This window comes from Microcaecilia unicolor, chromosome 3 (genome assembly GCF_901765095.1).
Source record: "Microcaecilia unicolor chromosome 3, aMicUni1.1, whole genome shotgun sequence".
Lineage (NCBI taxonomy): Eukaryota > Metazoa > Chordata > Amphibia > Gymnophiona > Siphonopidae > Microcaecilia > Microcaecilia unicolor.
This window is the reverse complement of record NC_044033.1, coordinates 181,646,396-181,672,914: the sequence shown is the minus strand read 5'-3', so window position 1 is coordinate 181,672,914 and position 26,519 is coordinate 181,646,396. Positions and strand designations below refer to the sequence as shown.

The following is a 26,519-nucleotide window of genomic DNA, read 5'->3' as shown; positions in this document are numbered from 1 at the left end:
TTAAAAGCGAGAGGCGGGCGGGAGGGCCAATCCGCCCACGAGTCCACGTCGCTGGGAGCTGCGTCGGTTCCGTTGGTTCCTTGCTCTCTCTGCCCCGGAACAGGAAGTAACCTGTTCCGGGGCAGAGGGAGCAAGGAACCAACGGAGCGGACACCCCCCCCAGCGGCGTGCACCCGGGGCGGACCGTCCCACCTTCCTACGCCACTGCTCTCCTGGCAGCCACATCCAGCCTGTAATGTCGGGCAAACGAGAGCTTAGAAGCTCAAGTAGCTGCACTACATATCTCTTGAAGCGAGAGTGCTCCAGTTTCAGCCCAAGAAGAGGAAATCGCTCTTGTGGAATGTACCTTAAAGGCTTCAGGCGGAGGCTGGCCAGATAGTTTTTGAGCCAACAGGCTATAGTGGCCTTAAGACGCTCGAGACCCTCTGCGCGAACCTGACAAAAGAACAAAAAGATGGTCAGAAGTCCTGAAGGCATTTGACATGCGCAGATATCGCAACAGAGCCCTTCGCACAACCAGAAGGTGCAACTGCCCATAGGCTTCTGGAAACTCCTCTTTAGAAAATGAGGGCAGGAAAATAGGCTGGTTTAGGTGAAACGCTGAAACCACCTTAGGCATGAAGGAAGGCACCATATGTACCATTACTCCGGACTCTGAGAATTGCAGAAATGAGTCTCGACAGGACAGCACCTGGAGCTCAGATACCCATCTCGCCGATGTCACGGCCACCAAAAAGACAGTCTTTAAGGTCACATCCTTCTCCGAAGCTCACCTGAGCAGCTCGAAGGGTGAACACTGAAGGGCCTTTAAAACTAACCCCAGGTTCCAGGCCAGACACGGAGCCCGCACGGGAGGACGGAGCCGAAGCACCCCTCTAAGAAACCGTGTCACATCCGGGCAAGCAGCCAGAGAGAGGCCAGCGACCTTCCCGCGAAAACATGCTAAGGCTGCCACTTGAACATGCAGGGAATTATAGGCCAAGCCTTTTTGTAAACCACCCTGCAAAAAGTCAAGTATCGGCGAGACAGAAGCCTGCATGGGTGTAATCGCTTTAGAAGCGCACCAAGCCTCAAATTGGCGCCAAATCCTGGTATAAGCCATAGAAGTGGAACGCTTGCGGGCCTGTAGGAGAGTGGAAATGACTGTACTAGAATATCCCTTGTCTCTCAATTGCGCTCTCTCAATAGCCATGCCTCAAGACCAAAGCGGCAGGCGTCCTCCATGGTCACCGGGCCCTGTGACAACAGGTTCGGTACCAGAGGTAACGGCAGGGGATCCTCTACCAGCATCCGCTGGAGGTCCGCATACCAAGGCCTCCTGGGTCAATCCAGGGCAATGAGAACCAACTCTCCTTGGTGGAGCCGAATTCGCAGGAGTACTCGCCCTATCAAGGGCCACGGAGGGAACACATACAGGAGGCCCTGAGGCCAGGGTTGAGCCAAGGCATCCAACCCTGCCGAGCGAGGATCTCTCCGTCTGCTGTAGAAGCATGGGAACTGGCATTTGTGCTTGCCGCCATAAGATCCATTACGGGCTTTCCCCATTTGGCACATATCTGCAGGAATACTTTGTCTGCAAGTTCCCACTCCGTGGGTCGATCTGATTCCTGCTCAGATAATCAGCTTGCACGTTGCTCCGACCTGCTGACAGAAACTGCAGATGAAACTCGGCCCAGTGGCAAATCTGCGCGGCCTGCACTGCTAGTGCTATGCACTGAGTGCCTCCTTGGCGATTTATGTAGGCCACTGCTGTTGTGTTGTCCGGCAGAACTCTGACAGCCAATCCTTCCAGGGTCAATTGAAAGGCCAGAAGCGCCTGGAAAATCGCTTTCAACTCCAAGAGATTGATGGACCACTCCGACTCCTCGGGTGTCTAAAGACCCTGGGCATGCCTTCCCCGGCAATATGCAACCCAGCCCTTCAGGCTGGCATCTGTTACCACCAGGCACCAATCAGGGAACGCTAGCGGCATTCCTCACCATAGTATGCTGTCTGAGAGCCACCAGTCCATACTGAGCCGGGCCGCAGGGAGCCACGCGAGTCTACATTGATAATCCTGAGATATTGGAGACCACTGTAGAGGTCTCAGGTGCACTCTTGCCCATGGCACCACTTCCAAAGTAGCCGTCATCGACCCCAACAGCTGGACAATGTCCCAAGCTCATGGGCGAGGCATCCTCAGGAGCAGATGGACCTGGTTCTGAAGCTTGCACCGCCTTTGCTCGGGTAGGAAGACCATCCCCGAGGCTGTGTCGAACCGGACCCCCAAATATTCTAGAGATTGAGAGGGGGTCAGGTGACTTTTGGCTATATTGACGACAGAGCCCAGAGACTGCAGTACTGAGACCACTCTGGCTGTAACCTGATGACTCTTCTGCAGAGTCTGCTCTGATGAGCCAGCTGTCTAGGTACGGGTAGACCCGGATACCCTCTCGCCTGAGAAAAGCAGCCACTACCACCATTACCTTGGAAAAGGTTTGGGGAGCTGTGGCGAGGCCAAAAGGCAAGGCCCGAAATGGGAAATGTTTTCCCATCACCGCAAAACGCAGAAACCTCTGGTGCGGGGGCCAAATTGGTATGTGCAAGTAAGCTTCTTTCAGGTCCAGAGATGTGAGAAACTCTCCTGGCTGTACCGCCACTAGAACGGAGTGCAGGGTTTCCATGTGAAAATGCCGCACGTTCAGAGACTTGACTTGTCTTAAGTCTAGGATAGGCCAAAAAGACCCTCCTTTTCGTGGCACCACGAAGTAAATGGAGTAACAGCCAGAGCCGCATTCAGCAGGAGGCATGGGGGAAACCACCCCAATGTGCATCAAGCCTTGCAAGGTCTCCTCTACCGCCGCCTGTTTGGCGGCAGAACCGCATCGGGACTCCACAAACACGTCTCTTATTGGGGCATTGAATTCTATTCTGTAGCCATCTCTGATCAGGTCCAAGACCCACTGATCTGAGGTAATCTTGGCCCACTCCTCGAGAAAGAGGGAAAGTCGTCCTCCTATCACAGGAATCGAGGAGGGGGCCGGCGCACCATCATTGAGAGGGTCGCCCTTGAACTCCAGGTCTTGAGCCTGCTGCTGCGGAAGGTTTGTCCGAGTGAAAGGAGTTCCTCTGCTGAAAACGGGCACGTGAAGTGAACCCATCAGAACGCCCTGGGCGGTACCTTCTAGCTTCACGGAAGCGAGGTCTGTAAGAGGAGGGAACCGCCTGACCCTTGGAAGAAGGCCGCGGACTATCCTCGGGTAAGCGCTGGGGTTTGGCATCCCCCAGGCCTTTCACAATTTTCTCCAACTCCTCACCAAACAGGAGAAGGCCTTGAAAGGGCAACTTCACCAACCTTTGCTTAGAGGCCATGTCAGCTGCCCAATGCCGTAGCCACAGAAGACAGCGAGCCGCCACCGCTACAGCCATCTGTTAGCCGAAGCTCTGACCAGATCATAAAGGGCGTCAGCCAAAAATGACAAGGCCGACTCCATGCAACCACCCTGCTGGGGAGATAGAGAATACTGAAGAGGCAGATGGAGCTAGCTGGCCAAGAGGCACTATGGTTTTTCAGTGCTCTCTCTCTCTCCCTGCTGGTTGATGGACACAACCCACTCGTAATGGATTCATCTGCTTGATGACAAGGAACAGCATTATTTTTAAAATCTAGGACTTGAGCCTGCTGTGTATGAACTCTGACTTAGCTTTTACATTGAACCATACTGTCTGATAATCAATGGTGGACAGCAACCCAAACACTAGCGGCATTTGTATTAAATCCAGTGTTGCCCATTTGAGGCTTTGTCCTCTTTGTTCTGAACAGAGTCCTTGAAAAGTATGTACATTCTCTCTACTTATTGATTCTGCAGATAGGACATTCCAATCTACATCTGGTATGTTGAAGACTGTGCAGCATCACTTCTTCCTTCATTCCCACCTTCCCTTGTCTTACAAACACATTTCAGCTCCTCCAAGTTGGATGTCTGTAGATCACACTGGTGAGGATGCAGCCTCCCCATCTACTTTTACAAGAACAGTCCACAGTAAGGAGCTACCCAATATCATACCATGGCAGAAAAAGAATTTAATTCCTGATACAATACCTAGACCCAGTTTGATCTGGCTTTTCCTTTAAGGCTTTCACAGCTAAGGAACCTCTGGGCTTATCCTGAACTTTCTTGAATTGTAACTGGTTTGTCTCTACCTCATACCAATTACTACTCATGCCATTAACAAATCTGACATTTCTCTTAAGTCTTTCCATTAGAGCCTGTGGAGTCTAGGCAAACAGACTGAGGCAAATTCTGGGGCAAACTATGGGCCCTTGGTTACAATAACCTGTTAGTTTAGATGGAAAATAGCTTCCCACTCAATCAGCGGAAGCAGGAGAAATTTCTCATCTCATCAGTGGCCAGAAGACTAGTTTCTAAGTTTGAGCCTACAGCTCCTGACACTTGTCAAAAATGGTGCTGTGGTGAGGTAACAAATCCACAATCGTTAGCTCTGAGGAATGACTTGACTCCTTGCCTGAGCTTCACTACCACAGATTGTACACAAACAGAAGCCAAAACTGGGACAGCTGCAAAGTGGTATGCCTTTCATACATGTCAAACAGGTAGCAGCATGTGCCTCAAAACTTTTAAGTGTGCCTGCGTTTTCCATACCACACACTACATGACCCAAAAGGTGGGAGAAATCACAAACAGCAAGGGACTATTTTCATCTCAACGGGTAAGAGACATGCATTTAAAAGCAGATAGTAAAACCATACCATCACTCCACTTTCCAAAATATTCTAGGTGTGTTAAATGTGTCATATCTGACACAGTTATTAGTTTATGTCACCACAAAGTAGTTTTAGTAAGACATAGGGGTTATGGACAGTCAGAGCACTCAATGTACCTGAAGCAGGAGCTGAAGGAGCAGAAACAGGACTTACAGATGCTTCAGGAGCACCAGGAGGGGAAGGAACAATGGGAGCTAAAGTAAGAGCAGGAAGAGTTACATCAAATCCTCCAAACCACTCTACATCATTAAAAAAAAAAAAATTATATATGGACTATTGCGAAGGAAATCAGCAAGAATCATTCCAATATAGGACTGGACTAAAGGCTGGAACAGATGGATAAGACTATGAAACTGGCAAAGAATTATGAATAAAGACATTTTCTACCTTTAACTAAAATTCACATGCACTGAGTAGCTAAATAAGACAATTCTGAAAAGGTCAAATTTTGTCACATCAAAAAGCAGATTTATGCAGTGCGACATGTATAAAGGGCTCTCCCAACAGATTCTATAGCCAAGACAGGAGTGTATGAAACACTGTCCTGAAAGATAAGTTGTTTGCCACTGTAGTACAAAGTCTGTTAGGAAAGACTTCAATACAGGAAGAAGTCACCAAAACCCACAGTCCAGTTCTGGCAATTACACTATTGGAAAATTTCAAATAAGTAACAATTATTATAACAGTGTCCAGCTCCAACCCCCTATCCATCTTTTGTAAGCAGCTCAATGACTGGTCAAGTTAGAATCCATAACCCTTATGCCCAACCGGTACAATAGGAAACAGCTTGCACACTAAGGTATACTAAATAAAAAAAAAAAGTTAGGATTCTGCAGTTGACACGTTACCAGCAAGACATATCTGTCACTAAGTGGCAATAGAAGTTTTTATTGTAGTTGATAGGAATAATGTACTGATGTTGTATTTTGAAACCTGAGGTGAACTGTATTGGTATTTGCGGGCTATAAGTTCTGTAAAAAATAAAAAAAAATAACAATTCAAACCTCACACTGCAGTTCAATCCCATGAGTCTACCCACTTCCTAAATAGGCTATAATGTGAAACAAATATTAATCAGGAATATGACAAAGTTAGTAGTTATATTACTACAAAGCTAAGGTGGTTAAGAGAGTGCTGGGGGAAAAAAGTGCTGGATTAAATATGGTAGCTTGTATAGTCATCTACTCAAGGTGGTAGTAAAACAAAAGACAACAGCAACATCAAGTGCCTGGGGAGGATAGGGAGGTTTTGTCCTTTGATTCTCTTCGGCAATGCTTTCCAATTCCTACCACCAACGTTTGGCTTATATACAATTGGTCCATTACATTCAGACCATAAAGAGAGGGATTTGTACTGGGAGCTGTGTGGAAAGTTTGTGAGTTTTCACAACATCCTCACAGATCCTATTTCTGTATCTCATTTGACTAAAGTTTTGGATAGGCTTACCCAAGTTCTTGCAGTAGTATCATAGTCCAGAAGTGGGAGTGTTGAAGTGGGGTCTAACAACTTCCAAAGAGATTACTGCTTTAAAAACCATCCTTCCACTCTGGTATATGGGGAATTCTTGAGGGAATGCCAATTTTTACACTATTCAGAGGGTGTATTTCTTCCAGACTCAGGTGCACTGAGTGGGATGCATTTCCTCTCCGCTCTCTCTTTAATGTGGAGCAGTAGATGGAATGTTGTCTCATGCTTTATGCATGTGCCGGATAACACAACATTTTTGGAAAGCCACACATAGGTATTAGGAGGTTTTACTGCAGCAAACTATTGCTTCCCCCCCCCCCCCCCGGGGATTCCTGTTTGATTTAGGGGCTGCTTTTGGGATCTCTACAGGGATTTTCATGATGTGCAACTATATACACTTTCTGGGAGATGCAGGGCAGGGAGGGGAATGTACGGGTTTATCTGGAAAGGGTTGAAGTGTTGCAAAATCTTGTTTAACACATTTTGCATTTCTTGGACAACAGCAAAAACTGACTCAGATAAGGAGTTTTATCCCACCAGATGTGAAGGATATATCCTTAGTGGTCTAGACCAGAAAAACTGGACGAGTTAACTGATCTTTTTCTGTCATCTACCATGATAAAACTATTTTCAAGCATTTTCTATACAATGATCTACTCCAGGGAAATCACATCACATGATATGCATCAACTTTAAAACCTGGAGACCTACCTGAAGGTTCAAAAGCAGCTTCAAACTGCGTGGCCTCAGTCTGGGAAGCCTCGCTTGCCACCTTGGGAGAGTCAGTGGCAATGGCTTTGGTTTCTTCAGTTGCCACTGTCACTTCTGTGAGGGCCCCGCCTGCTTCCCCATGGGCTAGGGAAGGAGTTACTTTAATAATCAGCAGCTGTTCAAGAAATTGCTATAAACATCCAATAATATACCACACTCATCACTCTGATCTTGCACCATCCAAGTGCAGCCCAAGGACCCCTAAAAAGTGTGAGTTAAACCCTAAAAAAAAAAAGAAAAACTGACCACAAAAAGGGAAAGTGCTATCACAGGATTCGACCCATAATTAGGAAAAAGGAAAAACCCCCAAATATACTCATGTAAAATTTCCAATCTGTTTCCAAGTCAAAAATATAAGAGCAAATCCCATCTCAAATCATGAACACAAATAGTTAAGGGGTTTTAAGATACTTGTGATCAATTTTTCTTTCATATGCCCAAGTCAACACACACTTTTGGGAAAAATTCAACCTTTAAGCCAACATGCACCAAGTAAGTGTAGTTTGTGATGGATTCATGCAAAATCCTTGCTCCTGAAGCCATAAAAAGCAGCAAATGCTTCAGCTCTCACCAATCAAGAACAAGAATATACCAGCCCTGTTCACCAACATTATGTAATCGGTTACCCAGTGAGCCCTGCCTTACAAGTTCCTCATTAGCTTGGTTAAAATTTAGGGTTAACAGCCAACATTTTATGCTTTTCCCATTTTTAAGAAAAACTATTTGAGTGGCAAATAGTTCTTGAACTGCACTGCTCTTGTAAACTCCCCAGAAATGGTTATTCTTGCAGCCAGAAGTTCAGTGTTAGTACTGTGCACTGCGACTTGTGAAGACCTAGGTTTAATATTTTAGTTGACAGATCAGAGATGCTGCAGATGAGATGGCTCCTAGTTCAGAATGATCACTGACTGGGCTAAACATGGGTTGGGAGGGGGATAGAAATTACAGAAATGCCCAGATAAGTTGTATATTAAGGCTCATAACACCATAGCCCAACAAACATCGGTTCTGATTGAGCCAGAAGCCCAAAAGAGGCAAGAAGAAACTTCCAAACCCCCCTCCCCCACAAAACCCCACTGCAGCTAGAAATACCAAGCTCCCTTTTTTTTAAATCACATTTGCAAATCTCTGTGTATTTAACCAATACAAAATACATCTAAATTGAAATAAAACAATTTATATGTAAACTAGTAAAAAAGGCCCGTTTCGGAAACAAATGAAACAAGCGCTAGCCAGGTTGTCCTCGTAGTGTGTATGTTTGAGTGAGTGTGTGTATGGGAGGTGAGGATAGTGCTGGGCAGACTTATACGGTCTGTGCCAGAGCAGGTGGTTGGGAGGAGGGGCTGGTGGTTGGGAGGTGAGGATAGTGCTGGGCAGACTTATACGGTCTGAGCCAGAGCCGGTGGTTGGGAGGCAGGGCTGGTGGTTGGGAGGTGAGGATAGTGCTGGGCAGACTTATACGGTCTGAGCCAGAGCAGGTGGTTGGGAAGAGGGGCTGGTGGTTGGGAGGTGAGGATTGTGCTGGGCAGACTTATACGGTCTGAGCCAGAGCCGGTGGTTGGGAGGCAGGGCTGGTGGTTGGGAGGTGAGGATTGTGCTGGGCAGACTTATACGGTCTGTGACAGAGCAGGTGGTTGGGAGGAGGGGCTGGTGCTGGGCAGACTTATACGGTCTGTGCCCTGAAGAGCACAGGTACAAATCAAAGTAGGGTATACACAAAAAGCAGCAAATATGAGTTATCTTGTTGGGCAGACTGGATGGACCGTGCAGGTCTTTTTCTGCCGTCATCTACTATGTTACTATGAGTGTGACTATGTGAGAGAGAGTGACTGTGCGATTGTGTGTCAGAGTGAGATTGAGTGCTTCTGTATCCGTGAGTGTGTGTGTTTCAGAGTGAGATTGAGTGCTTCTGTATCCGTGAGTGTGTGTGTTTCAGAGTGACTGTGTGCGAGTGTGTATGTGAGTCACAGTGAGTGTGAGAGAGAGAGAGAGAGAGAGAGTGTTCCCCCCCCCACTCCTCTCTTCCCCTTTGCCCCCCCCCTTCAAAAATCTGAATCACCAGCCACCTATGCAGATTCAGCCTTGCACTGGTGCCTCTTACGCCTCTGGTGGCAATACCTAGAATTGCTATTTTTATAAACACTGGTTCTTCCTCTTCTCTCTATATTTTTGACAACACCCCTAACCTATTTATTGACATCATCCATTGCGAGGTAGAAAACCAAAAGCACGTGATCTGGCTCACATACTTCTATGCTGCATGCTGTAATCCAGTAGGGCTTTTAGAAGGTAGTTACATAGTAGCATAGTAGATGACGGCAGAAAAAGACCTGCACGGTCCATCCAATCTGCCCAAGAAATGTGCCACTTTTTTGTGTATACCTTACCTTGATTTGTACCTGTCTTTTTCAGGGCACAGACCGTACAAGTCTGCCCAGCACTATCCCCGCCTCCCACCATCGGCTCTGGCACAGACCGTATAAGTCTGCCCAGCAGTATCCCTGCCTCCCAACCACGAGCCCCGCCTCCCACTACCGGCTCTGTTATCCAATCCCGGCTAAGCTCCTGAGGATCCATTTCTTCTGAACAGGATTCCTTTATGTTTATCTCACGCATGTTTGAATTCAGTTACCGTTTTCATCTCCACCACCTCCCGCGGGAGGGCATTCCAAGCATCCACCACTCTTCTCTTCTCCCCCCCCCCGGTTTCCTCGCGGCGTGCAGACGGTTTAACAGACATGAGGTGAAGTGAAAACGCTGAAACCAATTAGGTTTGTCTGAGTTTCCCTTACCCGCGGACGCGTTGTGACCATTATAGGAAGGGTGTGGGGGAGTTTGGAAGTCCAGTAATTATCCGTGTTTAATTTTCTTCGGTTTTCTTTATTGTGAAAAGTGTAGCACGTTTGACGGCTGCACTGGTTTGTGTTGTGGTGTAGATCGATGTCTGCCCCGCCCTCGCGTCAAATGTGATGACGTCGAGGGCTGAGCGATGCGATTGGTTGAGTGCCATTGCTCCGTCCTCGACGTCATCACATCTGAGGCGAGGGCGGGGCAAACACTCATGGGCAAATTTCAATCTACAACACCATGTAGTTAGAACGCTGGGACTTGTGGAGGCTTCATTAGAACGTTGGGGTTGTGAATTATGTCTGGATGGGGTGTGGCTGAGGGTGGGTCTATCAGTGACAGTGAGTGTGACAGTGAATGGTGCCGACAGCCTAGCCTACCAACAGTACAGGGCTTCAGTGTTTCCCTGCCACACAGTGAGCTTCAGAACGTTGGAGGTGAGATTTATATAGATATCGTTATTAAATTTCAAGATAAAGAAAAAAACCCAGGAGATATAGCAAATATCAACACATCCATCCAAATCCCTTCAGCCTATACCCCAAAATAAAAATTTAAAAATACTACAGCTAGGCTTGCCATAAGACAGACACTCCCCAGCAGTAAAGCAAAGTTGCTTGCCTGTAACAAATATCTCATGGACAGTAGGATAATCCATCAGGTGGTGTCACCAAACCCCAGACCTGCTCTCCAAGAGCCAAGAAAACACTAGAGGTTTTCATTGGGCATGCATCAGCTCTTCCACCACTTATCCCCTTTCAATTTTTCCTCAGTTAGCGCTATAGCTAACAGCAACTTCAGCATAAAGGGATAGGCAGATGGGTTTGTGTGGCTGATTTATACTGCTGTCCACAGAAAGCTCATATTACAGGCAAGCCAAGAAAAATGTTTTGTTGCAAAGTGATTTTTGATGTCCAATATCATCTCCTTAACCTTCGCTATACATAGATTATCTCCAGAACAAGACATGCAGTCGAGTGGCTAAGTGAGTGGCTTCCGAATGCCCTCTTAATCTAGACGTTCACAGCCAAGTCATACAGTGAGTGTATACTACTCTAGAAATGTGGGATGATATTTCAAAAGCAACAAAAGCAGAGCATATTTAAAATGTTTACCAAGTTCTTCAAGCTCTTAGAAAGAGGTGGCTAAGAATAATCAGCAGCATACCAGTTAGGCTAGCAAAATTATTTTTGCTTTTACTAAAATATAGTCATAGTACTGAACTGAGGGGTCCTTTTACTAAGCCGCATAAGCGTCTAAGCGCGCCAAAATGGAGTTACCACCCAAGTACCACGTGGCTCTTGCAGTAATTTCATTTCTGGCACTTGTCCGATACGCACGTCTGAAAAATATTTATTTTCGGGAACGCGTAGCAGACGCGCCAAGTGGCATCTGACACGTGTAAATCATTACTACCTAAATTCTTTACCGCTAGGTCTATGGCTGGCTGTAAGGTCTCAGACCCAAAATGGACGCATAGCAATTTTGATTTTGCTGCAAGTCTATTTTCGGCAAAAAAAAAAAAAAAAAAAGCCCTTTTTTTACAGATGTGCTGCAAATGATTCTGCAAGTGCCCAAAACCCATGCCTACACTACCACAGGCCATTTTTCAGCACGTCTTTGTAAAAGGACCCCTGAAATTGGTGTGCTGCGAGTCTGGAGGTCAACATTGCTCCCTGAAATACTGTTTTTTTCCCTACAGTGTCCAGTGGTTTCCACCTGGGGGTAGTAGAGTGTAACCTACCACTTTTTGCTCTTCTCAGTGCAAATGCCATCAGGAATTGTTGAGGAAGCTGAAGTTTCTCATGACCTGGAGCTAACTGAACCTGGTATTTTTTATCTCCAGATATTTTGAAGTAGGTAAACTTGAAAAAAGGGAGTTTGTCAAAGTTTAATTTGCATATCTAGGAGAACTTTATGTATTAGAATAGCCACCATGACTCTCAGGATGTCAAGATACCTTTAACAATCCAAGAACTTTGATTCTGGGGTCTGGTTTTCTTTGGTTATAAGACTAGAAAAGTTGAAAGTTGCTGAAGAAACTTTAGGATAATTTAAGTCTTTATGTGAAGACTCAGCCTTCAGTGATGGAGGCAGAGAGTCAGACAGTATGCCTGGAGAGCACAACCTGGTTGGACCAGACGGAACTGAAGAGCGAGTCAAGAGCCAGGCTCATGGCTGTGGTGAAGGGAAGCTAACTTCCAACCTCAGATAAGGGGCCTGGAGAACGTGGGAGATCAGGTAAATGGGCCACTGGAGTGTAACAAAATCAGATTGATCTCATGAAAGTACTGGTGCTGCCCTGAAGTTGTACATGTCTATAAACTGTTTCTATAAGTCAATTATATACCAAGGAGAAATATTCTGAGAGGTTAAGGATGAGGTTTTTGGTTGATGGTGCCGAAATGTTAACTTTGGAGGTAAAAGAAGTGGAATATTACCCAAAATGAACAGAGGGGGGTTCTTTTCTCTACAGTGAACTTGAGGAACCAAGGCGCCAAATCAAGGAAGGTACGATGGTTGCTATCTGTGCTGTGATAAGGATTATAGAGGAGGCATTACTTGATTTTCACCAATGATTAGAGGCACAGTTAATATCAGCACGATTATCAGAATCTTGATATACTGCCTTTATGTGGTACAATCAAAGACATTTTTACATATTACATACAGGTACTACCATGCTGCAATGACATTGCAGGTGGACTCTGGCCGTTAACTGTTGGCGTGGAAGAAGCTGCTGAAGAGCCTTTTGAAACCAATGTCTTCATTTGGCCTGAATTATCTGCTGGAACTAGATACCATATTTTTTGGACTACAAGACGCACTTTTTCCCCCCAATATTTGGGAGGAAAATGTGGGTGCATCTTATAGTCCGAATGTAGTGTACCTGCTCGCTGTGGGGGTGGGGGGTGGCCAGGGCCTTAGGCCAAGGTGAGCGTTGCGACCGCATAGGGCCTCACGCTCAAAGGTGCCTCAACTCTGCCCAGTGCTTTTTTTGTAAAGTCCGGCTCACCTGCCCGCTCCCTTCCATTTGTGCTCCGTTTTGAAATCTTTCATTTACCCGAAGTCGCGGTGAACCAGCAGTAAAAGCAGCAGGCAGGCTCGCATTCTCGTCACTTCCCTTCCCTCTCAGCACGTCCCACCTTCCTCTGATGTAACTTCCTTTCCACGAGGGCGGGACACGCTGAGAGGGAAGGGAAGCGACGAGGAGGCAAGCCTGCCTGCTGCTTTTACTTACTGCTGGTTCGCCGCGACTTCGGGTACGTAAAGGTAAAATTATGTATAATCATACCTGATAATTTTCTTTCCATTAATCATAGCTGATCAATCCATAGACTGGTGGGTTGTGTCCATCTACCAGCAGGTGGAGATAGAGAGCAAACTTTTGCCTCCCTATATGTGGTCATGTGCTGCCGGAAACTCCTCAGTATGTCGATATCAAAGCTCCATCCGCAGGACTCAGCACTTAGAGAATTACACCCACGAAGGGACACTCTGCCCAGCTCACCACCGCCGAAACGGGGGAGGGGAATTAACCCAGCTCATCCCCACACAAGTGGGGGAGGGGAATCCGTCCAGCTCAGCCCCGCGGAGCGGGGGAGGGACACCACACCCGCCGATGCGGGGGGATCTGGCTTATCCTGCAACCGCAACCGCGGGAGGAGCTGACTGACCCTAACACCGCCGAAGCGGGAGGGGTACAAAGCTGCCCTACAGCCGCACGAAGCGGGAGGGAGTGCCGGCAGAATTTATGTCTCAATCCAGCCCCGTAAAACGGAGGGGAGAGGAATGCAGCAGCTCACTGTAACACAAACTCGTCTCAACTCTTGAAGAATCCAAGTGAAAGAAGAACTTGAACACGAAGTCCTCCTGAAGTAACTGAAGGCTAAACTTGAACCTAAAATTCAACCAGAATATAAACAGTACAGATATCTGGGAGGGGCTATGGATTGATCAGCTATGATTAATGGAAAGAAAATTATCAGGTATGATTATACATAATTTTACCTTCCATATCATCAAGCTGATCAATCCATAGACTGGTGGGATGTACCGAAGCAGTACTCACCCAGGGCGGGACATAGAAATCCCTGACCTCAACACTGAAGCTCCAAACCGGGCCTCCGCCCGTGCAGCCACAGTCAAACGGTAATGCTTGGAGAATGTATGAGCCGAAGCCCCGTTGCCGCCTGCATATCTCTTCCAAGGAGACGGATCCGGCCTCTGCCATCGAGGCCGCCTGAGCTCTTGTGGAGTGAGCCTTCAGCTGGATAGGCGGCACCTTCCCCGCGGCCACATAAGCCGCTGCAATGGCTTCCTTGACCCATCTTGCCACTGTAGGCTTAGCAGCCTGCAGACCCTTACGAGGACCTGCAAACAGGACAAACAGATGATCCGATTTCCGGAAATCATTGGTCACTTCCAAGTATCTGATGATGACTCGTCTCACATCCAGATATTCAAGAGCGGAGTACTCCTCTGGGTAGTCCTCCCTACGAAAGGAAGGGAGACAGAGCTGCTGATTCACATGGAAGCGAGAAACAATCTTGGGCAGGAAGGAAGGCACTGTGCGAATAGTCACTCCTGCCTCAGTGAACTGCAGAAAAGGCTCTCGACATGAGAGCGCCTGGAGCTCGGAAACTCTTCTGGCTGAAGTGATAGCCACCAAAAAGACTGCTTTCAACGTCAGGTCTTTCAGAGATGCCCTCGACAAGGGTTCAAAAGGCGGCTTCTGCAATGCTCTTATCACCAGGTTGAGATTCCACGCAGGCACCACTGAGTGCAGAGGAGGGCGCAGGTGATTAACTCCCTTGAGAAAGCGCACCACATCTGGCTGCGAAGCCAGGGAAGCACCCTTCAGGCGGCCCTTGAAGAAAGCCAGAGCCGCTACCTGGACTTTAAGGGAACTGAGCGACAGGCCTTTCTCCAGACCTTCTTGCAGGAACGCCAACACTGAAGAAATTGGAGCAGTGAAGGGAGAAAGTGAGCCTGCTTCACACCATGCTGCAAAGATACGCCAAACCCTGGCGTAAGCAGTAGAAGTAGAGCGCTTCCTCACTCTCAGCATAGTGGCGATGACCTTGTCTGAGAAGCCCTTCTTCCTCAGACGCTGCCGCTCAATAGCCAGGCCGTAAGACCAAAGGGAGAGGGATCCTCCATCACCACGGGACCCTGATGTAACAGGCCCTGCTCCACTGACAGCCGCAGAGGATCGTCGACTGAGAGCCTGATCAAGTCCGCATACCAGGGACGTCTGGGCCAATCCGGACCCACCAGGATTACCCTGCCGGGATGCTTTGCCACCCGGTCTAGCACCCTGCCCAACATGGGCCAGGGCGGGAACACATAGAGGAGCTCTTGTGTCGGCCACTGTTGGAGAAGAGCATCTACTCCCAGGGATCGAGGGTCCCGTCCTCTGCTGAAAAAGCGCGGCACTTGGCAATTGGCCGATGACGCCATCAGATCTAGGCTCGGCTGGCCCCAGCGCTTCGTGATGTCCAAGAACGCCTGAGCAGATAGTTGCCACTCTCCGGGCTCCAAGGTATGGCGACTGAGAAAGTCCGCCTTGACATTCATGACTCCGGCAATGTGGGCCGCTGAAAGCTGCTCCAGGTTCTCTTCCGCCCACTGGCGAAGACTCAGTCTCCTCGGCTAGAGGGGCGCTCTTGGTACCTCCCTGGCGGTTGATATAGGCCACAGCCGTGGCATTGTCCGACAGGACCCGTACAGGCTACAACACCAGTACCGGGATGAACTCCAATAACACCAACCGAATGGCTCTGAGTTCCAGGAGGTTGATAGACCACTTGCCTCTGCAGGAGACTAGAGCCCCTGCGCTGTCCTTCCCAAGCAGTGGGCTCCCCAGCCCATCAAAGAGGCGTCTGTCGTGACGACAATCCACTCCGGGGTCACCAGAGGCAATCCTGCAGACAACTTGTCTGTCTGCGTCCACCAGCTCAGCGCCTTGCGCACTGCTGGGTCCACGGAAAGGCGCACAGCATAATCCTCCGACATCGGAGTCCAGCGCAGCAGCAGAGATAGCTGTAGTGGTCTCATATGAGCCCTGGCCCAGGGCACTACTTCCATCGTGGCCGTCATAGAGCCCAACAGCTGCACGTAGTCCCAAGCCCGAATAGGAGAGGCTACTAGGAACTAGTCCACCTGAGCCTGAAGCTTGACAATCCGATTGTCTGGCAGGAACACTCTGCCCACTTGGGTGTCGAATCGAACTCCCAGATACTCCAGGACTGAGTCGGGCGCAGCTGGCTCTTCTTCCAGTTGATGATCCATCCCAGGGAGCTCACCAGAGCAACTACCCGGTCCATAGCTTTGCCGCACTCTGCATAAGAGGGGGCTCGGATCAACCAGTCGTCCAGATAAGGATGGACTTGTACTCCTTCCTTTAGCAGGAAGGCCGCTATGACCCCCATTACTTTGGAAAAGGTCCGCGGAGCAGTAGCCAACCCGAAAGGGAGGGCTCTGAACTGGAAGTGTCGTCTCAGGACTGTAAAACGCAGAAAGCGTTGGAGAGGAGGCCAGATGGGAATATGCAGGTACGCTTCCTTGATGTCCAAGGAAGCCAAGAACTCTCCTGCCTTCACTGCCGCTATAACAGAGCGGAGAGTCTCCATGCGAAAGTGCCTCACTTTCCAGGCCCGATTGACCCCTTTGAGGTCGAGGATAGGCCGGACAGAACCTCCTTTCTTTGGAACCACAAAGTAAATGGAGTAACGTCCCTTGCCAATCTGATTTTTTGGCACCGGAACGACCGCACCCAGGCGGATCAGGTTGTCCAAGGTCTGCTGCACTGCCACAGCTTGAACGGAGACTTGCAGGGAGAGAGTACAAACCCGTCTCTTAAGGGTTGGCAGAACTCTAGCTTGTAGCCGTCTCTGATGACTTCCAGCACCCACGCGTCTGAAGTTATAGTGGTCCACTCGCCCAGAAACGAGGACAGCCGTCCTCCAATCTGCACTGGGGCGTGGACCAAGGCCCCGTCATTGGGTACGAGACCCTGGGGGAGGACCGGAGGGAGCACCTCCGGGACGGCGGTCTCTGTGAAAGGAATGCTGCTTGGGGGAGAAATTCCTCTTGAAGGAAGAGGGGGCAGAGGAACCCGACTTGCCCGGGCGGTACCGACGGGCTTCCAGCAACCGTCCTCTGGAGGTACCGGGACGAGTACTAGCCCGAGCCCTGACCTCTGGTAATTTCTTGCCCTTAGACGTGCCGAGATCGGTCACGATTTTGTCCAGCTTGACCCCAAAGAGCAGCTTGCCTTTAAAAGGCAATCTAGCCAGGCGGGATTTAGAGGCGTGGTCAGCAGACCAATGTTTCAGCCAAAGCCACCGCCGCGCAGAGACTGTCTGAGCCATGCCCTTAGCTGAGGCTCTCAAGACATCATACAGCAAGTCTGCCAAATAGGCTAAGCCCGATTCCAGGGCCGGCCAATCAGCCCTCAAGGAAAGATCCGAGGGGGAAGCCCGCTGCACCATAGTCAGGCACGCCCTGGCCACATAGGAGCCGCAAACTGAGGCCTGCAAACTTAACGCAGCTGCCTCAAAGGACGACCTTAAGGCCGCCTCCAATCTTCTGTCTTGGGCGCCCTTTAGGGCCGTGCCACCTTCCACCGGCAACGCCGTTTTCTTAGTCACCGCAGTGATTAAAGAATCCATGGTAGGCCACAGATAGGCCTCACGTTCACTCACAGCCAAAGGATAGAGGCGGGACATAGCCCTAGCCACTTTAAGGCTCGTTTCCGGGACATCCCATTGAGCCGCAATTAAGGTGTGCATGGCATCATGCACGTGGAAGGATCTAGGCGGGCGCTACGTCCCCAGCATAATGGCAGAGCCAACAGGGGCTGAGGGAGAGACGTCCTCCGGAGAGGAAATCTTCAAAGTGTCCATGGCCTGTAACAACAGGTTGGGCAAATCCTCTGGGCTAAAAAGCCGCGCTGCAGAGGGGTCATCCGCTCCATCCGAGCGGGGATCTATCTCCTCCAAGGAATCCGCAAAGGACCGTTGGGAGACCTCAGACACGCTGCCCTCATCTACATCGGAGGAGACAAAGTCCTCCAAGGCCTGGAAATCAACCCGAGGGCGTTTACCTCTGGGAACCTCAACCTCTTTATCAGAAGAGGGAGCAGGGGCAGCGTTTTGCATGAGGAAAGCCTGATGCAGCAGCAAAACAAACTCGGGGGAGAAACCCCCCAGACAGTGCACTTCCGCAGCCTGGGCAACAGCCCTAGACGCACTCTCAACTGGCGCTCGCAATAGCGGGGGAGAGACATGCTGCGCATCCAAAATGGCGTCCGGCACGAAACTCCGCGAAGGAGCCGCGCGGGAAGAACGGCGCTTAACTTTAGCCGCTTTGTGCCGTCGCCCAAATTAAGGGCGTTCATGGCATTAATGTCTCCAACCTCAAGGGCGGCCCACGAAGAAGCCGTCCGAGCCGCGTGGCCGGCCAAGATGGCGGAGGCGAGGAGCGGGGGATGGGCGTTTATGGCGGGAAAAAACCGCCACGCCGGAGGAACGACCGGGACATTCATCGGTCACTAAACTGTCACCCATCAAGGGCGAATCAGGTTGTAAAACCCCCGCATCCCTTCTAGAAGCGCTCCAGCGATCCGGGGAGCGACCCTTTGCGCCCTCGCCCTCCGACGCCATATGCCACGAGGAGAAGAATCGGGGAACCCCCTGCCCGCTATAAAAAGGTAAAATTACCTGCTTGCCGCTCCGAGCTGTAACGAACTGGTGTCCCAGTGAGTAGCTGCAATGAACGTTTAAAGAGACGTCGAATTAAACGCCTTTAAAGACGTTTAAAATTTTTTTTTTTTTTTTTTTTTTAAACGGAGCCAGCGGGAGGGGGGAGAAAAGGAGGGACCTGGCACCACCAGGTTTGCACTTGCTCAAAAGAGCCCTCAACCCCAGGCCTCAACAAAACCTAAGGATTAGGCTTGGAGGCCTAGCCAGAGCTGCTGCTGTGTGTGACCACCACCTGCTGAGATAGAGAACATACTGAGGAGTTTCCGGCAGCACATGACCACATATAGGGAGGCAAAAGTTTGCTCTCTATCTCCACCTGCTGGTAGATGGACACAACCCACCAGTCTATGGATTGATCAGCTTGATATGGAATTAAAGATTTCAAGGCAGGGAGCACGGCTGCACAAACGGAAAATAGGGGAGTTGAGGGCGGAAAGGCAGGTGGGCGTTTGACCGAATCGCCCTATGCCTGGAATAGACTTCCTGAGCCCCTACGTCTTGCCGCATCCTTAAATCTAGATTGAAAGCCCACCTCTAACATTGCTTTTGACTCGTAACCACTTGTATCCACTCGCCTCTACCTACCCTCCTCTCCTCTTTCCTCTACACATTAATTGGTTTGCTTTATTTTTTGTCTACTAGATTGTAAGCTCTTTGAGCAGGGACTGTCTTTCTTCTATGTTTGTGCAGCGCTGCGTTCGCTTTGTAGCGCTATAGAAATGCTAAATAGTAGTAGTAGTAGTAGACATGGGGAGGGGAGGAATTGCTGGACATGGAGGGGAGGGCAGGGGAGAGAGGAGAATAGTTGGACATGGATGGCAAGGGAGGACAAATTCCACTGCAGAGCCACACAGGTTGTGCAAAACTGCTGTCCCCAAGCAAGAGTGTTGCACAACCTGTGGTCCTCCAGCAGGTCTCCACCACACTTTTTGCTTCAAAATATTTTTTCCTATTTTCCTCCTCTAAAACCTAGGTGCGTCTTATAGTCTGAAAAATACGGTACTTTGTTTTATGCCCTGAATGTGTCATTATGACATTTATTATGTAAAGAATCTGATTCAGCTAGAAACTCTACCAATGCTAGGCTCCTCAATTTTTAAACCAGCAGGGATTTTTTTTATTCCCCCCCCCCCCCCACTACCCCTCAGAGGGCATGAGCAGACTTCATGGACTGGACCTGAAACAGCAAATGTGGCAACTGTGTGTATTGAATACGTTTATTTTGAAAGAAATTACTATATATTTCCAGAGACAGGAAAGACGTAGAACTAGAGAACATAAATTGAAGTTGCATGGTAGACCTAGGAAATACTTTGGTGATGGATGGCTGGAGTGGTGGAGATTTTTTTTTTTTTTTTTTTTTTTTGGGGGGGGGGGGGGGGGGTGATGGAATTCAAAAATGTGTGGGATAATAAAATACAGAGGATCCCTATACGGAAAGAGGTTGGTATCAAAAACAAAAACTTACATGACAGCAATGCTGCTGATGTTATGATGGGCAGAAGTAGTGCTTACAGCAACACCAAGAGCTGCAAAGTAAGGCCAGCACAGGGCAGACTGCTACAGTGTATTCCAAAAAAACCAAATATCAGGATGGGCTGAAGTGGGCTTCAATGGCTTGCCAACTGCTCTGAATGTGATGCCAGTGTTCAGAATCATGAAAAGAGTGAAACTTGCATGGACAGACAGGTGAAGCTCTGACCACTTTGATGGGCAAACTCAATAGACCATGCAGGTGTTGATCTGAAGTCATTTTACTATGTTATTTTCTTTGAACATTTTTGGCATCTTCTAAAAATCTGGCTTTGGGTCAATCAACAGCAGCGTTTCTGTTCCTAAGTATATAAGCATTACCATACCAGGACAGACTAAAAATCCATCAAGCCCAGTATCCTGTTTCCAGTAATGGCCAATCCAGGTCACCATTGCCTGGCAAGATCCCAAAAGAACAATTTTCTTTTTGACACCGATATGAACTGAGACAGTGTGATGTTTCAAATGGGTAACAGACTGAGGAAAATTTGAAAGGTTATCAACGGTAGGAGAGCGCGATATATGCTCAGTGACAACAGTTTCCTGGGCTCTAAATTGATTAAACATTCTACACCAAAAGAGGTTAAGGAACAATGCTAAAGTTGTCATGTCCCAGGTCTCAACATATTTTCTTAGGATCTAGGCGTCAGCCTTGGAACGATTGAATTGTATGTATGTATTTATGCACATTTATAAATTGCCCATTCATAATATGCTCAAGGTGATGTACAGCAAACTGTTTATTGCAGCACACGGAAAGAATGGATAAGAGGCTACTGCTCTCCCCATCATCCACCCACTTGTAGTCTGTCAATGGAGAGAGGCTTTATTCTGTGATTGCTGGAGCAATAGAGGGGGCTAGGGAAGGATAAGGGGTGCATCCACAGCCTCTCCATCACCAACCTGCCCCCAGCAGTCATGGTTTTAGTTTTTCCCTATTTGCCCACCTTCTCCAAGCAACCGCAACCTAAAGTTTCACCTGTCCAGCCATCCCACCCCAGCAGCAGCATTGGTATCACAACACCCTCCCGCAAACAGTATACTCTCTGCACCTCCCCCCCCCCCCCCCCCCCCGGCACAGACACCCAGCTCTCAGGCTGTCTCCTCCTCCACTGCTTTAGCAATGAATGTGGAGTTTGAGCCCCATGGTTCAAGCTTTGCCTGCTTTCCTCAGCACCAGTGAAGCTGCCCACATATTCAGACTTGAAAACCTAGGCACTAGGTCAGACCTTTTAGTCAACATGTCGACCTGACACCTGGGATTTGTCAAACCATTAAAAAAAAAAAAACAACACACACACACACAATCTGAAGTTTCAGTTGCATTATGAACAACATAGCTGGATGGCCTCTTCCCATCCCTTCCCTTTTTGCTGTCTACCCCTTCTTTTCACCATCTATTACCCCCCCTTGTCCCCTCTTTTCCTTTTTCCTGGTTTCCCCTGCTCTCTATCCCCCTCTTACTGGTTCCATTCATCCCAATCATATTTATACACAGTTGTGATGAGCACTAAAATCACATTCTTTGTGTGTGCAAAATGCCCTTTGTTTGTATTTAATGTTTACCACGTTCACTTCATACTTATTGCTGCTCACAACCCACTGTCAATCACTCTCAAATGAGGCTTCCTGCACTTTATATCATGCGTGCATGTGTGGTGTTCTTGTTCACCGCCATAGTGGTGATCACATGCTTTGTCATAACTTTTGAGTGTGATCATTATTTTTCTTCTTTTCTACCATACTCAGTGTACTTATGAATTGCCACATACTAGAAATATAAATATATCACCTTTGTTGATTCTAGGACATTTCAGACTTGGATAGTGCCTATCCAACAGTTCCAATTACTGTTTCACTGCTTTTCACACTTCATTTTTAGACACATTAGCAGTCTCTTTGTTTTTGTCAATATTTAAAGTGCACCTATCTTTTTGAATTACATCACTTGTTGATGTAAACATTTGTGCAAGCTTTGTCAACCAGCATGGCCACATTTCTCTACGTTTTTTGCAATTTTAGTCACACTAATTGTATGTTTTTAGCTATTAGCTCACTTTTTTGATGTTCCTATTTTTATTATTCTGGAGAGTAGCCATCATCTCACTTCTCCGATTTTTCTGCTTCATTCATTAGAGTAGCTACAACTTGGTCATACTCATTGTTTTACTCTCATCTTAGCCTGACTCACTGTCAGCTTTTATTTGGTTTTACCTTAGTTCACACTTTGCACAAATTAGTTATGTAAGTTATAGCCAGAAGAGCCATTACTTTATCTATTTTATGTTTCACTTTTACATTTCATGAAGGAAACTGTACATTGAGCACATAGGGAAATATTAAAAAAAAAAAAACATTAAACATTTAGCCTAATCTGTTGAGATGTCATTGGTCATTTAAAAAAACAACAACCCACTTTTGAGTCATTTTTATATAATCTTTCAAATACTCTAATTCCTGCACACATTTTGTGTTCACTTTGTGTAACTAAAAAAGTGCACTGCAAAAGGCTTCTAAGGTTTTCTCCCATCCAGTTATATGTTGATCACATTGCAACTGTTAACTTCAGATTATTTTCTTATCCGACTGCCTCCTGGCTTTCAATATTTGTCAAGCCCTGCTACATCCTCTCTCTGTTTGGAAAGCACAGATTAAAGAGACACTGGACTAAACAAAAATAAATTGTACAACCCTGCCAAGGACCATGGACTTTAATGGCTGGCTCCCATTATTGACAAATGGCCCTCCAATCCTATGTCTGTCTCTCACCACCATTCTTTCAGAATAGTCGCACCACTTTGCTGGTAATCATTTTTTCTTAGAACTGTGATAAATCCACTTCGACTCCTTAAAATACCTAGCATCCAACAAAATGGCAAACATGGTGCTGTATGTATCAATACACAAAAGATGCTTACAAGTTGAAATGGGACAGTATCATTAAAAAGAACTTAAAAGAAAAAAAGTCAGGATGCACAAATTATATACCGTATGTTGAGTGATAGCAGAAACAAACAAACAAAAAAAAAAAGGCTGATTTAGAGAAAGCTATAAACTAGCACTCATCTGCCAAGCAGAGAAGGCTCATCCTTGCATGCCTTATCAAAACCAAAGGTGAACAGCACCTGTAAGCTTTTCAGTTAGTATTTCAGCATGTCAACCACCACCAAAGCTTTTCTGTCAAGTTGTGCAGCAGTGACACCCCCCTCCCAATTTTGTATGCTACCAGTGTTTTAGTGCCTTTTGACAGGACCCCTTAACTCATCCATCACAAGATCAGTAGGCTATGATATGCCAGGATAGTGGCTAAGATGTGCCAGGATTGTGGCAATTAAGTTTTTGTACATAACTTGCAATTTTCTTAAAAATTTCCATCTCCTGATTTGGAAGATGGGACAATTTACTTCTGTGTTTGGATGAGTTTCTGGTCCCCATTTTGAGAAAATTGACAGCTACTACCCTACATACCTGTCTCAGCTTGTGGTTGGTGTAGTTCCTGCTCTGTGGCCGGAACCGTTTCTGTGGCTTCACCAGGCATTTCTGGAGAGGGAAATAAAAAAAGGTTTTAGCATGCAAAAAACAACAAAAAAAAAAAATCGACAAGAGAAACTTAGGGAGAAATAGGAGGGAAAAGAATGGCAATATCTACAGAACATGTTAGAGGGCATGTGATATTGGATAGTTCTGGTCAGCAACATACACCGGGGGACGGGGGATGGGGGGGGGGGGGGAAGGCATGATTATTGTAGTATTATACCAGCAGCCTGAAGAAAACATTATGAGAATTCGATGGCTGTATTTGATGGAAGAAGGGGAGGGGGGTTAGTGACTGATGGTGCACTGGGAGGCATATTTTCAAAGCACTTTGGGAGGCTAAGTTCCATAGGTTTCTATGGAACTTTGGGAGGCTAAGTGCTTTGAAAATGAGCCTCATAGTATGATAAAGATGGGAGTCATGAAATGAGGACACTTGTGTTGTTACTCTGTTACTCTCTTGACACTGAAAATCAGAGTATCCGAAGTTTGTACTAAGTCGAGAAAAATTAATGGGAAAAAATCCACAAGTTCTTTGCACTTTCACTGTGGCAAAAATAGACAACTTTTGCATAGGTCACCTAGAGCAGAGAAAGAGGTTCTCAAGGTCATTTAAAATTTCCATCTTATTTTACAAAATGCTCACTGAATTCTGAGTCTTTTATAACATACACATATAAGACTACAGTAAAAATGTGTGTTTGGTGACACATACAGTAGAATAGCCATTTAATGAAAACATACACAAAAACCAGAGAATTACTTGGTGCTTCATTTGTGTGTTACGGATGTTGTAAAACTGCACATCCAGAGCAGCCAACTGAATTGAGCCCTAAAACTATTTTTTCCCTTGTCTGAGATGGTTATGAACACCTGCACAACTCAGGTGTAAATGCCAATGGAGAAATTTTGTATTTAAGTATATGTGTATTTCTATTGAAAATAGGAAATGCACAGTTCTGAAGTCTGCCCCAACCTCATCCAGAACCCATCCTTCAAATCTGTGCGTACAAATTTGAGTAGCACGTCTCCTAAATCAATGCTTATACATATATACCAGTTGACGTGTAGCCTTCTAAAATTATCTCTATAGTGGGATACTAATCTGAATGGCACAAACAAGAAGGATGAGCTGAAGAGATAGGCTCTTAGCATCCCAGCCTTTTCAGGTTTTCAGTATGAGACAGTGAGTGGCTGGCACAGTCTGTTTATCCCACACAGATACTATTCAAGAGAGATTCCCTCTCAGCAACAAACTCCCCTTGCTTAGGGAGGCTCATTTTCTGCTAACTTAAAGCTCAGACCCCCTCAAACTGCAGCATTGTCACTAGGGATGCACATTTGTTAATGTACATTTTGTTCACATCCATTAAGCTGATGGAGGAGTGGCCTAGTGGTTAGGGTGGTGGACTTTGGTCCTGGGGAACTGAGTTCAATTCCCACTTCAGGCACAGGCAGCTCCTTGTGACTCTGAGCAAGTCACTTAACCCTCCATTGCCTCATGTAAGCCGCATTGAGCCTGCCATGAGTGGAAAAGCGCGGGGTACAAATGTAACTAAAAATAAAAAATAAATAAATGTAATGCACACTAACTGATGAATTAACAAGTGAATGTGGGGAACAAAACAGAACAGAAAATCAGAGGAAAAAAGTTTTTAGCCTGTGTAAATCGCTAATTATCACACCCAGTCTGTATGACTCGACTGGACTCATGCTCTACTAGGGTGAGCTGCAAGGTGCCTGCTCCAACAATGTACGCTATCACCAATCCTCAAAAGGCTCTGCTGTTTACCAATTTTAATATTGGAGATAAAATTGTAACAATACTAAACTACAAACATACAAAAACATGTACATTTCTGGTCGTATCTCAAAAGATAACGCAGAATTAGAAAAGGTTCAAAGAACGACGACCAAAATGACAAATTCTGGTTGTGGGATCTCAAAATATATAGCAGAATTAAAAAAGGTTCAAAGAACGACGACCAAAATGACAAATTCTGGTTGTGGGATCTCAAAATATATAGCAGAATTAAAAAAGGTTCAAAGAAGAGCGACCAAAATTATAAAGGAAATGAACTACTCTCATATGAGTAAAGGCTAAAGAGGTTAGGGATCTTAGAAGACGGCTAAGGTTTAGATGTGATTGAGATCTACAAAATCCTGAGTGGTGTAGAACGAGTAGAAGTGAATTGATTTTTTACACTTTCAAAAAAGTACAAAGACCAAGGGACACTCAATGAAGTTACATGGAAATACTTTTAAAACAAATTAGAGGAAATATTTTTTCACTCAACAAATAGTTAAGCTCTGGAACTCATTGCCGGAGAATGTAGTAACAGTGGTTAGTGTACCTGGGTTTAAAAAAGTTTGGACAAGTTCCTGGAGGAAAATTCTAGAGTCTGCTATTGAGACAGACATAGGGAAGCCACTACCTGCCCTGGGATTGGTAGCATGGAATGTAGCTACTATTTCGGTTTCTGCCAGGTACTTGTGACCTGGATTGGTCACTATTGAAAAAAGGATACTGGAGGCATAGCCCAATGGTTAGTACAGTGGGCTTTGATCCTGGTGACCTGGGTTTGATTCCCACTGCAGCTCCTTGAGACCTTGGGAAAGTCACTCAACCTTCCATTGTCCCAGGTACAAAAACTTACATTGCAAGCCCTCTTGGGAGACAGAAAGTACCTGCACGTGTACAGCACTACGTACATCTAGTAGCGCTATAGAAATAGTAGTAGATGGACCATTGGTCTGACCCAGTACAGCTATTTTTGTGTTAACAAAATGCTACAGGTCATCAAAATTTAAACAAGCTTATTAGGTTTTTGGCC

General features: G+C 46.9%; 1 protein-coding gene across 8 annotated transcripts in view; it reads right to left on the bottom strand.

Annotated features, from left to right (window-relative positions):
- The window catches only part of NACA (nascent polypeptide associated complex subunit alpha), a 69,296-nt gene that overhangs the window by 40,542 nt on the left and 2,235 nt on the right, over nucleotides 1-26,519 (bottom strand). For 4 of the 8 annotated variants that reach the window (XM_030196689.1, XM_030196691.1, XM_030196692.1 and 1 more), the window contains exon 2: nucleotides 23,620-23,691. In XM_030196689.1, coding sequence (XP_030052549.1) covers nucleotides 23,620-23,689 — 70 coding nt within the window. In that variant the 5' untranslated portion in view covers nucleotides 23,690-23,691. Of the gene's footprint in view, nucleotides 1-517; nucleotides 530-4,881; nucleotides 4,960-6,943; nucleotides 7,088-23,619; nucleotides 23,692-26,519 lie in introns of all 8 variants that reach the window. The other 4 variants (XM_030196688.1, XM_030196690.1, XM_030196686.1 and 1 more) reach the window with 3 other exon arrangements.